The sequence below is a fragment of the Carcharhinus amblyrhynchos genome, chromosome 12 (assembly GCF_965287045.1).
Source record: "Carcharhinus amblyrhynchos chromosome 12, sCarAmb.v2.hapA, whole genome shotgun sequence".
Classification (NCBI taxonomy): Eukaryota; Metazoa; Chordata; class Chondrichthyes; order Carcharhiniformes; family Carcharhinidae; genus Carcharhinus; species Carcharhinus amblyrhynchos.
In genome coordinates this window covers 57,193,355-57,209,629 of record NC_137335.1, presented here as the reverse complement: position 1 = coordinate 57,209,629, position 16,275 = coordinate 57,193,355, and the positions used below count along the sequence as shown (strand labels likewise).

At 40.4% G+C, this 16,275-nt stretch overlaps 1 protein-coding gene across 5 annotated transcripts in view; it reads left to right on the top strand.

Annotated features, from left to right (window-relative positions):
* Window positions 1–16,275, top strand: part of LOC145351007 (transcriptional-regulating factor 1-like) — a 199,670-nt gene that overhangs the window by 160,129 nt on the left and 23,266 nt on the right. For all 5 annotated transcript variants that reach the window (XM_080200583.1, XM_080200584.1, XM_080200585.1 and 2 more), the window contains 4 exons: window positions 4,656–5,019; window positions 6,415–6,475; window positions 11,906–12,045; window positions 15,893–15,996. In XM_080200583.1, coding sequence (XP_080056709.1) covers window positions 4,656–5,019; window positions 6,415–6,475; window positions 11,906–12,045; window positions 15,893–15,996 — 669 coding nt within the window. The remainder of the gene's footprint in view (window positions 1–4,655; window positions 5,020–6,414; window positions 6,476–11,905; window positions 12,046–15,892; window positions 15,997–16,275) is intronic.

Sequence of the window (16,275 nt, the reverse complement as noted above, 5' to 3'; positions counted from 1 at the left end):
CATTTTGAAGACATTTTCCAAATATTGCTGAGCTGCACTTGGATTCAGTGCATGACATTGTTTGTCAGTTGTAAGAACATTTGTATTTCTGATTGAAATTAAAGATCATTGTGCTTTTGTTTGAATTGAGGCTGTAAGAACAGCCCCTGTAAGGGAGAATTCAAATCCATTTCAAAAATTAACAGATTTCAGTAACACAGAATCTTGCTTCAGTCTTCAGAAATGATGTTTGCAATTGTGATTTAGCCATTGCCTCCTCCAAATTTATGATTACTTCGCTTTTTTGTCCTGCATCTCTCAAACTAAAGAGCGGAATTCTCCCAGTTTGAGACTGAGTGCTGTGGGGGAGAATGTGGAATGTTTCTTGCAGTGGTGGTTGGCGGGAAAACACACAAAATCTTCTGACACCAACCTTACTGATTATGCACCCACGTAGTTCATGCCGTATTCAGCAGTGGGACAACTGGGTGGCATGTAACCCAGGTTGTTCTGCCCGGGTGCCATATTGAAAAGGCACCCAACATTACTGAACTACTATTGAAGAAAGACAGTGGACTTCTGGAAAATGAAGGAAGATCACCAGGAGCACTCCGAGATCAGAAGTCGATCTCCTGTGAATGAAGATGGATCTCCAAGAATATTCTGAGGCTAGAACATGGACCTCCTCCAAGTCACTTAATCTGCAAAGTCCACCTGCAGATGCCCCCTTGACCGACTGCTGTGGTGTTCCAGGGTCCGTAGTTTGGTGTGGCCTTTGTTCTGAACTCTGGAGACAGCCCCAGGCATTGTTCAGAAAGACCTGATATCTGCGCACCAAGTTGTATGAACATGTTTCAAGCCAGCGTGTTTCCTGCTGGCATCGCAGAGATAGCGTGGGAATGTCGGGCTGCCTTCTGCATCCAATTAATGGGATGCAAGTGAGGTTCACGCTGTCCTCTGGCAAGTTTCTGACCCACCGTGGCAGGCACTTGTGGAAGTTTTGGCTGGAAGTTCATGCTGGTGTGAAACCGATTTCTGCTCTGCTGCCATATTCTTTGCCCATGCCTGCCATCGAACACACTGCCGGGGGCTTGGGAGAATTCCTCTGCAAATGTTTTTGGTTCTTTTTGTAGTTTTATCTCCACTTGTATTTTCAAGGAATTGTGTTTAAACCCTCAGACACCTCCGATAACGTCCACACACACTTCAGTGTTGATCTGTTGCACTCCCACTTCTTGTTTTCACTCTGTTAGTATTACCTCACATTTCCCCACATTGAACTGTCTGTTAAATGACTGCTCATTTCATTAACCTGTTACAGAAATGGTGGCACAGCTGTAATGGCTCTGCGCTAGTTATTTGGAGACCCAGGCTAACACCCTGGACACATGGATTCTAATCCCACCACAGCAGTTGGTGAAATTTCAATCCAGTTAACAAAACCTGGGATGTAAAGCTCGTCTCAGCAATGACTGTTTGAAAAAAAACATCTGATCCATTATTGTCCTTTACCTACCTGTTCTGGCCTACCTGTGACTGCAAACCCAAGGCAATGTATTTTACTGTTAACTGCCCTGTGAAATGGTCCAGCAAGCCACAGTTCAAGAGCAATTTGGGATGGGCAATGAATGCTGACCTTGGCAGTGAAGTCCAAACCCATCAAAGAATAAGTGAAAAGAATAAATAAATCTGGCTCCTGCACCTACTTATTTGCCAAATCCTTGACACCCTTGTTAACAAATGTTGGTATTGTACTTTTTATGCCCAGTATATGTTAAGAACAGAGATTGGCTTGGCACTCACCCACAACTCCTACGCTTACCAATTTAAGCAACAGCCGCTAAGACTAACTTTTCTCTGCCAGGCAGTATGCTGCTACACTTCCTCATATAGTATATCTGAATATTTGTAACAATTTTCCTGTGAGAAAGCCTAACCAAAATCTTCTGAGGCTGCGTGTTCTGTGTGTGTGTTGCATTGCAATTATTTAGCAACTTCTTCAGAAACAAAATTCTTGGACTTGACAGTCAGAGCTCACCTTCAAACCTGTACTGGATATCCTTGATTATCCCTTACATTTGGAAGTACAAATATGATCATGCGGTATGTATCCCTAACAATTTGCTGACAGGTGACATGAAGTTAACTGATCTGTAGTCAGTCAACTTAATCTGATCTGACCTTTTGATAATAAATGAAATGTTGCCTTCCAGTAACCCTGGCAAAATTTGCATATCAAAAGAGGATTGAAAGGTTATGCTCAGCGCAATTTCCATTTCTCAGAATCACAGAATTCACAATGGTTATAGCACAAGAGGAAGCCATTCAGCAATTTGTGGCTGGGCAGACTCTCCAGATTAGCATATCTTTCCTTTTCAGAAAATAACCTTTGAGTGCCTTGACAGAACCGACCACCATTTGACTCTCGGATAGCATGTTCCAGATCTTAACTGCTAACTGTGTGCAAAATACATGATTTTGAATACCTCTACCAAATTTCCTCTCGACCATCTATCTAACTTAATTAAGTAGTCCATGTCCAAATGCAATAAGACCTTGACAATATCCGGGCTTGAGCTGACAAATGGCAATTGACATTTGATTATCAGTGGGCAATGATCATCTCCAATAAGAGAGGATCTAACTGTTAGCCCTTGATATTCAATAGCATTCCCATCACTGAATCCTCCACTATCAGTTAGCCTTGATCATAAACTGAACTGGACCAGCCATAGAAATACTGTGGCTACAAGAGCTGGTCAGATGATACGAATCTGCAGTGCGTAATTCAGCTTCTGACTCCCCAGATTTTGTCCGCCATCCACGAGGCACAATTCAGTAGTCCAATTGAATACTCTTCGCTTGTCTGGATGAGTGCAGCTCCAACAACACTCAAAAAGCTTGATATTATCCAGGACAACGCAGCCCACTTGACTGGCACCTTACCCACCACCTTTAAATATTCGCTCCCTCCACTGCTGACACACAGTGGCAGCAGTGTGTACCATCTACAAGATGCACTCCAGCAATTCACCGAGTCTCCTCACAGCACCTTCCAAACCCATGGCCGCTACCATTTAGAAGAACAAGGGCAGCAGTCACATGGGAACACCATTCCCACCTGGAAATTCCCTTCCAAGCCACTCATCATCCTGACTTGAAAATATCTTGCCATTTCTTTACTGATGCTGGGTGAAAATTCTGCAACTTCCTTCCCAACAATGCTGTCAGGGGGTACCTGCATCACAAGGACTACAGCAGTTCAAGAAGGAAAATCACCACCACCTTTTCAACGGCAGTTAGAGATTAGCAATGAATGCTGATCTAGCCAGTGATGTCCACCGCCCATGAATGATTTTAAAAAAGAGCTACAGTCTGTACCCAGGGTCTGATGTCTTTTCCACTCGATCCTACAATTGTTCCACGTCCTCCTGTGGTACATTTATATTGTTCCTACCAAAATAATATATAATAAATAATGAAGTATTTATTTGATACCACTGCTGTACTTTCATCCTCCATAACTTGATTGTTCCTTCATCCCTGAACACTTCAATTATTTGTTGAACTGTCCCGTACTTTTAAATGTTGTTCATTCTTATTACCCTCGTGTATGCTGTTGATATAATTGGTACTTCGCTGGGTAGGAAAAAGATTTGGCCACCTAATTTTCTTCGCCACATATTCAGAATGTCTAGTATTCAACTGAGGTTTTGAACATTCCAAAGAAATAACATTATCTTAAGTCCTGTCCAGCCTCAAAATGAAAAGATGTATCTCTCAACCTTGAAGCTGGTAAAATTCTTTACTTCCATCCTTCGTAGAAATTTCTATGACACAGTGCACTGTGTCAACGAGCACTGTTGTTTCATGGTCATCCAGTAGCAGGTATTCTTTGGTGGGTTAAAGTGAATTTTCAGTTGGAGGGAAAGAAGAGAAAGCTGATGTCATTTGCACATCACACCATGTATCAACAGATGCTGTCAACCAGCGACTGGTCCTTTGAAGCTCTTAGTTTAGCTATTCCTGATTGTTGGCTTTTCTGAGGCAGAGGGTAAAGATGCAAGAAGTCTCTCTGTGCACAAAAATCCTTGGGTTGGTAATTCTTTCTTGTAGTCAGACCTCTTAAAATCAGTGGATTGTGATCTAATGCTAATGCCAGCTGTTCTACTTGTATTATAAGGAGTATGTAACATTGCCTATTAAACGCAACAAGCCCAGCGTAAGAATGCATTATTTACTGCTGCTAACAGGTCCTTTGGAGGGATGTGCGTGTGTGCATGTGCGTTTGTTTCAATTTTTTTTGTATCCTCTACTGATGCATGAAAAGGGTGCCGAATCACATGCATTGTTTTGTTTTTAACATGCTTGTTTTTTGATTTGGGATTGCTCTTACAGCTCCTGATGATTATTACTGCTTGTTTACATGTGTTTTTCTTTGATTTTGTTTTGTGTTTAATCTCATTAACTGATCTGAAGTCAAAGTTAGAGATGAGGAAGTAAGTGATTGGAAACAGAGGACACTGTTCGCTTAAACAGGAATCAAAGCAGTATTTCCTGATTTTCTCTGGTTATGGAATTAATATTGTATGCTTACACTTTTTATATACAAGGCATTTTGTTCATTCAAAATCTTCCAAAAAAACTTAATAAAATTCAAACTATGAACTTCTTAGGAAATTGTCCGCAAGTGTCATCCCAGCGGTTCACAGACAGAAGATAGCTACAGATCTCAGCAGGACAAAAAGAAGTATCGACACAGGCCAGAGCCTCTCTACATCCCTCCACCTTCTGTCAACTTCTCTGCTTCATATCCAGGTGCTACCCTATACCAGAGTCAGCTCCGCTCACCCAGAATCATGGGAGATCACCTGCTGGACAGGACACATGAGCTCCCACCCTACACACCACCCCCAATGTTAAGTCCAGTGAGACAGGGCTCTGGCCTTTTCAGCAATGTTCTTTCATCTTCATATGGTGGCACTTACCCAGCACTGCCCATCACCCCCTCAACGCCACGTATCCTGCTTGGTCGTGCTAGTGAGTATTTCATATTTAACATTGATGTGCAGTTATAAATTTTTCATTCCGTAGTTAGGTTTTTTAATTTGGTTGGATTCTAATGAGTTGTGTTTGAAGATACTTTGATTTTTCTTGATGACAGAATCCTCCTAGACAAGAAGGTTAACTCATTCTGCTGAAGTTGTGGTTCAGGAAAGCCGTGAACACCTGTCATCATGTTTATTTTTATACATTTTTGTTGGGTTACAGCCAATACATGAGCTCCCTGTCATGCTTTCATATGGCTGAATTGTTGAGGTGCATCTTGTATCACAAGTGGGTAAAGACTTCCAGTTTAATGATGGCACAATTTTAGTGTTCTGACTTGGTTCTCAGAGGATGTGCTTTGGGATTCTGTGTCTCTAGTAGGATCAATCCTGCAGATTTCAATGTTCAAAGCCTACCAAAGTTTTCTGGATAAAAATGTGACAGCATTAGACATCTTAAATTTTATCCCAAAATATTTCACCAAAGTGAAAAGTGAGTTTTATTTTGATGGCATTGCACTAAGAACTGACTTGCCTTTGAAGAGTAGGATGATTTATGGAACAATGTATCATTAGAAGCTGGTGCACAGACAAAAAAATTGAACAGAAGAATGAGTGGAAATTTTGGATTTTGTCTCAAAAGTGTGACCATTGGAAAGTGAGGAATTATGCTTCTCTTGTACAGAGCTTTGGTCAGTCACCATCCAGAGCACTGTGTTCAATTTGGCATTGCTGCCAGGGAGGACAGATCAGCCTCAGGGTACAGGATAGACTCACCCAGAATAATGCTATGGATTAAAGGGTTAATTATGAGGACTATTTGCATAAACCACTTGTATTCCTTTCATTTGAGAAGTTTCAGGGGTTATCTAATCGAGATGTTTAAAACAATAAAGGAATTTGATAGAGTTGATGTATATGGAACTGTTCCTTCTGCTGGGGGGATAAATAGATCTTAAAATTAAAACTAGGGCACTTGAGTGATTTCAGGGAGCGTTACTTCACTAGATGTGTGGAAGTCTGGCATTCTAGCTCTGAAACTGTGGTGGATGCTGCGTCAGTTGAACCTTTTTAAGAATTGTATGGCGGGTCTTTTGTTAGTAAAATTGTCTTGAGGGACATGGGTGAATGAAATTGAGTACATACCAGCCACAATCTAATTGAAGGGTGATGAATGGCCTGCTCTGTTTCTTCATGGAAAATGCAACTGTTCCCTGGGTTGATTAGATTGGAGGTACATTAAACGGGATTAGCAGGTCTTTCCTGTAGGTATTTAAGAGAAAACTGACGACTGACTCTTCAGTTAATTTTATGAAAAGGCTGTGGATTTTTTTATTGAAAGATGACTGAAGAATATCCTCTTATTACTGCTTTGCCCTGTTTTCAGATAGCATTGATGCAGTGACAATAACTCCTGGACCTGGGGAACAGACAGTTGATATTGAACCGTAAGTAAATTCTTTTAACTATCACTTAACACAGTGCAGAAACTGGCTTGTTCACTTCTGTTCCAATCCCCAAGAAAGCTGCAAATTCTATTGAAGTTCTGCACTGGCTATGTTCATTCTTCAACTATAATACTGTGAACTACTTGATTGACTATCAAAAAGTATTTGAAAACACATATGTGTCCCATAACATGGTCATGTGGTCATGAAACTGGATTAGTAATCCAGATGCCTAGACTAATGGTTCAAATCCCACTATGGCAGCTGGTGCAATTAAAATTTCATGATTAAATCTGGAATTGAAAACTAATCTTGGTAATAGTGACCGTGAAACCATTGTTGTAAAAACCTATCTGGTTCGTTAGGGAAGGAGATCTGCCATCCTTGCATGGTCAGATCTACATGTGACTCCAGCAGTGTGGTTGACTTTTAAATGCCACTGGAGTGGCCTCGCAAACCACTCATTTGCATCAAACTGTTGCAAAGTATTTTTAAAAAATCATTGATGGACTATGCAACATTGTCATTTCTGATACTAGAGTCAATGACTCATCCAGTCTGTCAACTTTGTAAAGTCCTCCCTATTAACATGTGGGGGTTGTTTTACAGATTAATCAGACAATAGCCTGGTATTGCACTCTCAGAATCATGTGTGCAAACAATGGCAGCAACTCTATCGCCTCGCCCGCCCCAGAATGGGAGCAGGCAAGGGTCCAACAATGGAAGTTTCCATTGACCTCAGGTGAGGCCGTAAAATCCTGCCTATTGTCCCACACACCACCACCACCATCTCTGGATATGTCCTGTACCACCCATAGGACAGGCCCAGCAGAGATGGTGCACAGTGGTATACAATCAGGAAGGAGTTGCCCAGGGATATGTGAACATTGACCTTCATGGAGTCTCAAGGCATTAAGTCAAAGATGGGCAAGTTAACATACTGCTGATGACCAGCTATATTCATCTCTTCACCACCCCCACCCCACCCCATCCCACCTCCCCTAGCTGATGAATCTATACTCCATGTTGAACACCAGTTGGCAGAAGCAAGGGTACAAAATGTACCCTTGGTACTCTGTTCATAGTCCATCAACAGGAGGAGTTAATAGCACCACTACTTACTGATCCAGCCAAGTCTGTGGAAGGTGGTGGTGCTGAGTGAACCAACAAAAAGAAAAGTTGACTTAGTTTGGTCAACCTGCAAAGCTGATTGGCCATGCTCAATTGCCCCTTAGTATCAGAGGGATTAGCATGGTAAATATTGGTGTTACGGGGTGGGATTGTTGTTGGTGTAAGATCAGTGGGCCAAATGGCCTCCTTCTGCACTGTAGGGTTCTATGATCTATGACTTGGACCTCATTCTCACCAACCTACCTATTGTAGCTGCATCTGACCATGATTGTATTAATAAGATTGACCACTACACAACCCTTGTGGAGATAAAGTCTCATGTTCATGTTGAGGATAGCTTCCTTTGTGTTGTATGGCACTACGGCCATGCCAAATAGGATAGGTTTTGATCAGATTTAGCAACTGAAGACTGAGCACCCATGAGGCACTGTGGCCCATTAGCAGTAGAATTATATTGAACCATAATTGACCACTTCATGGCCCGGCATTTCCCCCACTCTACCATTACTGGAGCATCAATCCTGGTTTAATGGAGAGTGCAGGTGGGTATGTAAGGAGCAACACCAGGCATACCGAACCAGCTGGTGGAGCTACAAAATTTGACTACTTGCATGCCACACAGCAGAAGCAGCAAACGAAAGACACAGCTAAGCGATCACATAATGAGTGAATCAGATAAAAGCTCTGCAGTCCTGCCACACCTAGTCATGAATGGTGGTGAACAAGTAAAAAAATGCTAACTGGAGCAGGAGTTTCCACAAGCATCCCCATCCTCCATATTGGGGAGCCCAGCTTATCAACGCTAAAGATGAAGCTGAAGCATTTCTAACCATCTTCAGTCAGATGTGTTGAGTGGGTGATCCATCTCAACCTCCACTTCCATCTTCAGCTAATTCCATTCACTTCACTTGATATCTAGAAATGGCCAGAGTTCTGGCAATAGTATTGAAGATTCGTGCTGCAGCACTAGCCACATCTTGCCCAACCTGTTCCAATGCAACTACAATACTGCTGTGCTCCTGACAGTGTGAGAAATTGCCCAGTAATGTCTTTTTAATTCGTTCTTGGGATGTGGGCCTTGCTGGCTAGGCCAACATTTATTGCCTGATCTTCATTGTTGTTGAAGGTAATGTCTGGAGTCACATGTGGGCCAGATCAGGTAAGGATGGCAGATTTTCTTCCTAAGGGACATTAGTGAACCAATTCAGTTTCTTTATGACCATCAACAATGGTTTCATGGTCATAATTAGACTCTGAATTCCAGATTTTTATTGAATTCAGGTTTCACTATCTGCCATGGTCAGATTTGAACCTGGGTCCGCAGAGCATTCCCTGGTCTCTGGATTGCTAGTCCAATGATAATATCATGACACTACTACCTCCTGATTCCCCAAAATCTTGCTGTCATCTACAAGGTACAAGTCAGAAGTACGATGGACGAGTGCAGCTTCAGCAACACTCCAAGAAGTAGATGGCATCTGGGATAAAGCAACCACTTAATTGATACCCCATCCACCACTATAAACATTCTTCCACCAATGCATATTGGCAGCAATGTGTACCAGCTACAAGATGCACTACAGCAATTCCTTGAGGCGCCTTTGACTGCACCTTCCAGATGTGCAACCTCATCCACATGGATTCCTCTCCAAGCCACAGACCATCCTAACTTGGAACTTTATCACCATTCCTTGGCTGTCACTTGGTCAAAATCCTGCAGCTTCCTTCCTAGCAGAGCTGTGGATGTACCTACATCAGATGGACTGCAGTAGTTCAAGAAAGGTGGCTCATCACCATCTTCTTGAGGGCAATTAGTGATGTGCGATAAATGCTGGCTTAGCCAACGACACCCACGTCCCATTAAGAAACATGAAAAAAGATTTAATTTTCAAAATAGGTATCAGGTATAAACGTTTGGATTTTATGCTATACTTTTGAATTACTGGTTAAGTCCCAACTTGAGTAATTTTTTCAAGGAGAATTGGGCAAGTATTTGAAAGGGAAATATTTCCAAGAGAATGGGAAAGGGGCAGAGCTGAGGACTAATAATATAGTTTTTGTGTTGTCATTCTCTGATTTCTCTAAATTGTTTAGATATGTTTATATCTGAAAAATTACCTCAACCAAGAAATTATATAGCATCCGAATCTGGAGAAAAAAGTTGCCTTGTCACTTTGTATTGTTCAAGTCGATATAGCATAGACTCACTTGGAAATGTGAACTGTTCAGTAAAATTGAGCAAACCCTAACCGATAATGTTGTCCATGATTGTATTGGAATTAAATTTTAAAAATGAAAAATGCAGCAGTGGAACTAAATTGAATGCGCTTCTATACTTCATGCGGAGAGCATTTAGAGCTCACAGCACGAGACTGAAGTATTGCTGGAAACAGATTTGTCACTTCTTGTGACAGAAGTTGGAAGAATTTATGGAAATGAGCAGCAGAAAAGAGCACCCGAGTTATTTCTCTCGTGTCAATTTGGTAAATAAACTGAATGTCAATATTGAGGCAATCCAGCAGCCTTGGCATTTCAAAAAAACTAATTGAATATTCTTATTGAATATAATTGTGTCTGGCATGAAACAGCCAATTCTTCCTAGTATGTATGTACAAACTTATGTTGCATTTGGGATTCTTCTAACTCTTTTTGATATTGCAGCCGTGTAACACCATGAAACAGCTGAAAATAATTCAATGCTAGCATTGAGTTTCAATTTTAAAAATCTGAATATTTGCCTTCATCCTATTTGTTCCCATGAAATAGGTCTTAAACAGAATTTGTTAGTTGCTCACTGTCAGAATTTAACTTTGAATACAGGGAGGATATATTTCTGCCAAACTATAATCAGATATTGTTCGGATTCAACAGTAACAACTCTTAATTAAATGTCCCAAGGCCATTTGTAGCAGCATTAAGAAAGCAAAATTTATCACTGACTCATGAGAGGTGACATTAATGCAGTTTGGCCAAAAGCTTGATAAAAGAAGTAGATTTGAAGAACATCTTGAAGGAGGAAATAGAGGTGGGGAGGTTTAGGGAAGGAATTGTGGAGCTTTGAGCAGAGGCAGCTGAGGGATGACCGCCAATGGTGTATAATTAAAACATAGGATGCTAGTCTCCAGATGTAGGTGAGCTCACATATTTTGAGGGTTGTGCAGAGAAGGTGGTGATAGACATATGGAGCAGTGAGGGGGATTTTATAATCAAGGCACTGCTGAACCAGGAACCAACGTAGGTCAGGAGAGACAAGGGTGACGGGTGAACAGAACTTGGATTCGGACATGCAACATTTGTGTTTTGAAAGATCACATTTTCTTAAGAGGCTGATGGTTCAGACAGAAAAATTAACCAAGAAATGGTATAGTGCCTGAATCTTGGCAAAACATTGCTTTGCTGCCTTGGGTCATTAAAGTTGAAGCTGTGCAGCTTAGCTTGGAAATGTATGGTTTAGTAAAATTAAACAAAATCAGAGGTAACAAAGGGATGGGGATTTTAAAAGCTGATGAGCTGAAGCAGAGGTGGAGTCAGGTGATGTTATAGAGGTGGAAATAGGCAGTTATCATGATGACATGGATATGTGGTTGAAAGAATGTCTTGGGGTTAAATCCAACACCCAAGTTTGCAAATTGTCTCAGTCAGTCCCAAGATTGTTGCCAGGTGGAAGGAAGGATGCTGTTCCCAATGTTTGGTTGGGGGGAAATTTCTGCTTACTGGATGTTGGGCAAGCAGGGTGGTACTTAGCTGAATTTGGAAGAGCCAAGAGATTTGGTGGTGATGCAAAGCTAAGTCTGTTCAGTGTACACGGTGGAAACTGACACTTGCTTTCCAGATGATTAGAAATAGGAAAAGACCCAGAATTCATCTTTGGGGGTACCAAAAGTAATGGTGCAAAGAGGAAAAAATATTGCTGGTGATATTCTGGCTTTGGTTAAATATGTATAAATTAGTTTGTGTTTATAAACATCCCCAATTGAGAAGTAGCAAGGTTTCAAACTGATCTTGGAAATTTCAAACTCATTTAGAAAATTAATTTTACTGCTGATTGCTACTTATGCTGTGCAAAAGATAAATTCCAGTAGGAAATGTAATTGTGTCTTTTAAGTTAAATGTCAATATTTTGTTTCACTCTTACACCATTCCATTTGAGGTGGCCTGATATGGCATATCAAGTATTGTTATTCCATTTTCTGTTTTTAGAGGGGTTGTGAAACATGGACTGAGCCAATGGAATTTGTATCTACCTGTAGCCATTTAATCTGTGCTGATAAATACTGAAGTATTTATTCGTTTTGCTAGGCGAATCAATATGGGAGTGCGGTTTCAGGCAGCGATTCCAGCATTGCAAGATCGGGCATTGGTTGTAAAAGATGTCTCCAAAGCTGACTTGGTGTGGAAGCCTTGGTGTGAATTGGATGATCCAGAGGTACAACAAAAAGGTATGGTGACTACAGTAAACGCTGCTTTGCACCTCAGCATGTTACACCGAATAGTTTCATTGAGAATACTTGAATCAAGTGGAGTAATTTTCCCTGTAAACTACAGTTCTATGTTTAATACCTGTTTAAATCTCCTACCTGGTATAACTTTTTGTTTTAATATTCTTTCCACAGTCTTGCAAACACCCGAAAGCAACTTGGTTGGCAGTGATTGCTTGCTGTTGTAGTTTAGGACGGCATCAATGATTTTATTTTCAAGTTCAGTTACAGCTGGGTACTGGACTTTATTCAGCCAGTGACAGTCCCTTGGTCAACACCAGGAGACACAAGGCACCAACCTTCTGGAGTCACTCGTTGACATATCAGTACTGACATCATCCAACTTGCTACCAATTTCCAAATCCACATAATATCAACATATCTGCTGCATTGTGGGGAAATTAAAAAGTCCTGGATTTCTGATCAAATAGACATATTTTTACAACGTTGTTCTCATTCTTCCACCCAGATGCATTTTTAAAATCTCTTTCTTCCACCCAGATGCATTTTTAAAATCACTTTCTAAATAATATACTGAAATGGAGCTAAATATCTTGATTAATATATGAATTGTATGATACATTGCTGAGCTGGACAAAGCAGGGAGGTCCCTGTTGAGCTGGGTGTGTCATTAGGCATAACTGTATTTTGACATCTATAGTTTAGGGAGTAGAAAAGTATAGTTGTTTTCCTGATCCAATACTCTTAAGTGCACAGTGGTTAGCACTACTACCTCACGGTGCCAGAGACCTGGGGTCAATTCTGGCCTCAGATGAGTGTCTGTGTGGAGTGTATATGTTCTCCCACTGTCTGCACGGGTTTCTTCCATGTGCTTTGATTCTTCCACACTCCAAAGATATGCAAGGTAGATGGATAGGCCATGCCAAATTGCCCCATAGGGCAAGATATGTAGGTTAAGGGGAATTAGTGTGGTAAATACATGGGATTACAAGGATAGGGCCTGGGTAAGATGACCTGTCAGAGAGTCAGTATAGACACAATAGGCTAAATATCATCCTACTGCACTGTAGGTATTCGATGACTGTGTGGATTTCAGATGGTAACGAGTAAACACTTGGTTCCCATGCTTGAAGATAATAACAGCCACTTCAGTAATATGCTGCTGGTCACTTGTGTTTGGGCTGCCCTACCTCACCAGGAGTTGACGCCTCTGAGAAATGAGAGGGTGATTGGTTGGAGCAGAGGAGGAAGATTTGACATTCTTTCACCTTTTATTTCTTATCCTGTATCTTGATGCTTTCACATTTAAAAGGAGTGGGTAGACTATCTTTCTAAGTTCAAGTACCGTCTTGAGGCTATCCTTGGGGCCGAGTGAGGTTCCTTTTTTTTGTTACGTTTGTCCCTTTTCCTCCCTGTCAAATACAGTGTGGCCTCTGCTTGATATCTATCACTGACAATGCAGCTGCGATCAGAATGTGGCCTTCTGACCCTTCAAGAACTTCAGCCTGAAATTGCATTTTGTGTTAAGTAGAATCGACAGTGCTGGTATATTATACAAGATTTTTTTAACTTAATCATAGAATAGTAAGGTCAATCAAGCTGTATTGCAGACAAGAGATGATTTTAGTTTCAGCTCTGAACAAACAGAATTCATCCTGAAATGGACAGGACCCTATGATGTGCCCATGACAGCAACACGTGCATGTATCAATATGAAAGGGAAGGGCTAGTGGAAACACTGGTCCCAACTGAAAATTTATGATCCAAAGAAATGTAATGACTGAACCCAGAGTAATACTGTTTATAAGAACTGCCATTTATAACAAACAATATCACAAATGGCAAGGCACGTTGGAGCACCAGTTATTTCGGGGGAACTAGGGGTGATGTTGGTGATGTGGGCTAAAATGAGGTGTGTAAGAGGAATTTTCTCAGGTATCTCCTGGGATGCTCTGTACTTGTTGAACCTCACTCAGCCAATACGTAGACTGTATATAACAGTATATAGTTAAAGAACGAAAAGGAATTTATTTGCTAATACATGTATGAGGAGAGAGAGACACAGTCAGTGACAGTTGACTGTCCTCTCTGAGCTATCATTGTCAGACAAAATTATTATCTTCTGAATATTTCAATATCCTACCCAGTCTTATCAATCAAAACTAGAGGGCCTGATCAAAATATTCAACATTATTACCTTAGCCAATAACTTTCCACCTGTCAACAGGAATAGGAGCTTATTGCCAATGTAGATTCCTCCCCCTTTACCTAGGAAATCTAATGCAGTAAACAAGGCCATTATTAAGATCTCCGATTTTTAATTGGTGAAAGGAGTCACTTTTTCACTGGGCCTCCTTTATCAGCTTGAGAGACTGCCCCAGTCTTGCTACCCATGAATGAATTTACTCCCTTAAATAGCAGGTCTATGATTAAACTTGTTTTCATGTATCCAAAAACAGATGAGAGAAGTTGCCTTTGTATGCTTCATTGTATTAAAAGAATCCAGCCTGTCTACCACTGTGTTTCCCATCATGCTGCATTCAGAACAAAGTTGGCCAAGGCGCACAATACATATATATTGAAATTACAGTTTAAGCTTATAATACTTGGTTAATTTGTGGTTGTACAGTTTATCATACCTTTGCAGTTTATATTACCTTTGCATATTTTGTTCCAGGCACATTGTGAATTCTCACTATATTAAGGCACTTTACAATTACCTTAACCTAGTTTACTTACTATGGTAAAATTAAAATGAAGGGCCTCATACTAAAACTTCTATACTACCCCCATCAAGATGGATAACAAAACAAGCCAAGGCACATAGGAGCTGGGTTTAGGAGGAGCAGAATTACACGTGCAATCTCAAAGAAATAGAAATTATATGACTATAACAAAGGGAGACATAGTTATACACACATAACCGACAAGAGCACATAACGTAGACGAGTATTAAATAATAAGAATGTATTCAGCCTATACAGGAAGATTGAAAATACATTATTAAATAAACTTAAATAATTTTCTGGAAATGTCTATCTGCCCAAAATTCAAAGCAATTTTTCACAGTACCTTCATTGCAGTTTTAGTGTCAGCCTTCTTGTGACTAATAAATAAACTTTACTTTGGACAGATGTAGAAAATCATTAAAAGTTTGGAAGTACAATATTGGCTGCAAGATATATAAATACTTATCAGGTGGTTCATCAATTAAATCCAAGGGGATTTTTTAAATGCAGTTTTGCCACAACTCCATTTGTTAAAATAAAAACATCAAAGATATGTTGTATTCTCATATACTTGCAGAAAAAGAAAACTTGCCTTTACATGTTACCTTTTACATCTTCAAAATAGTTGCAAGTGCTTCATGGTTTTTGGGGTACTTTTTGGAGCTGTTATACATGAAAACAGCTGTTTATGCACAGCAAATTATGGACGGCGTGGTGGCGCAGTGATTAGCACTGCTGCCTCGGAGCACCAGGGACCTGGGTTCGATTCCTGACTTGGCTCACTATCTGTTCAGAGTCTGTACATTCTCCCCATGTTGGCATGAGTTTCCTCCCGGTGCTCCAGGTTCCTACAAAGTATCAGCGAAATGCTGGTTAAGTGCATTGGCCATGCTAAATTCTTCTTCAGTGCTAATGTAAATCTGAAAATAGAATCCAACAAACACATATGTGATAAATGATCAGCTATCTGTTCTGTCATTGGTTGGTGACTATTGTGGACTATTGTTATTTTTAATCAGAGCATAGAAACTTCCATTACTTGATTTTGTGCATGAAATTAATAATATCAGTGAAAAATTTTAAAATTGTATTAAATTGATTTTATACCTTTTTTATAGTGGAAGATCTGCTGAACATGGCGTGTTCTAGCGTGCTACCAGGCGGGGGGACAAATCGAGAACTTGCCCTACATTGTCTTTTTGAGGCAGATGGTAATATTTTGGTAAGCATGATATTAAACCATGTTCTGATTGCTGGTTTCTAACTGAGATAACATGATTCTTGCACAACATGTATTTAACATTTAATAAAGTGCACTGATACTAGACGTCACAGGGAAAACAGATTGTCAAGAATCCAGATTTTAATACATTTTTACAGCTACTTGTAATTAAAACCAAATGCTTCCATTTCATTTTACAACAGCAAAATCTTTTTTATTTAACTTCTTCAGGACTGTTACTAAAAGTACAATTGAGGAATGCCTGACAATTAAACCACT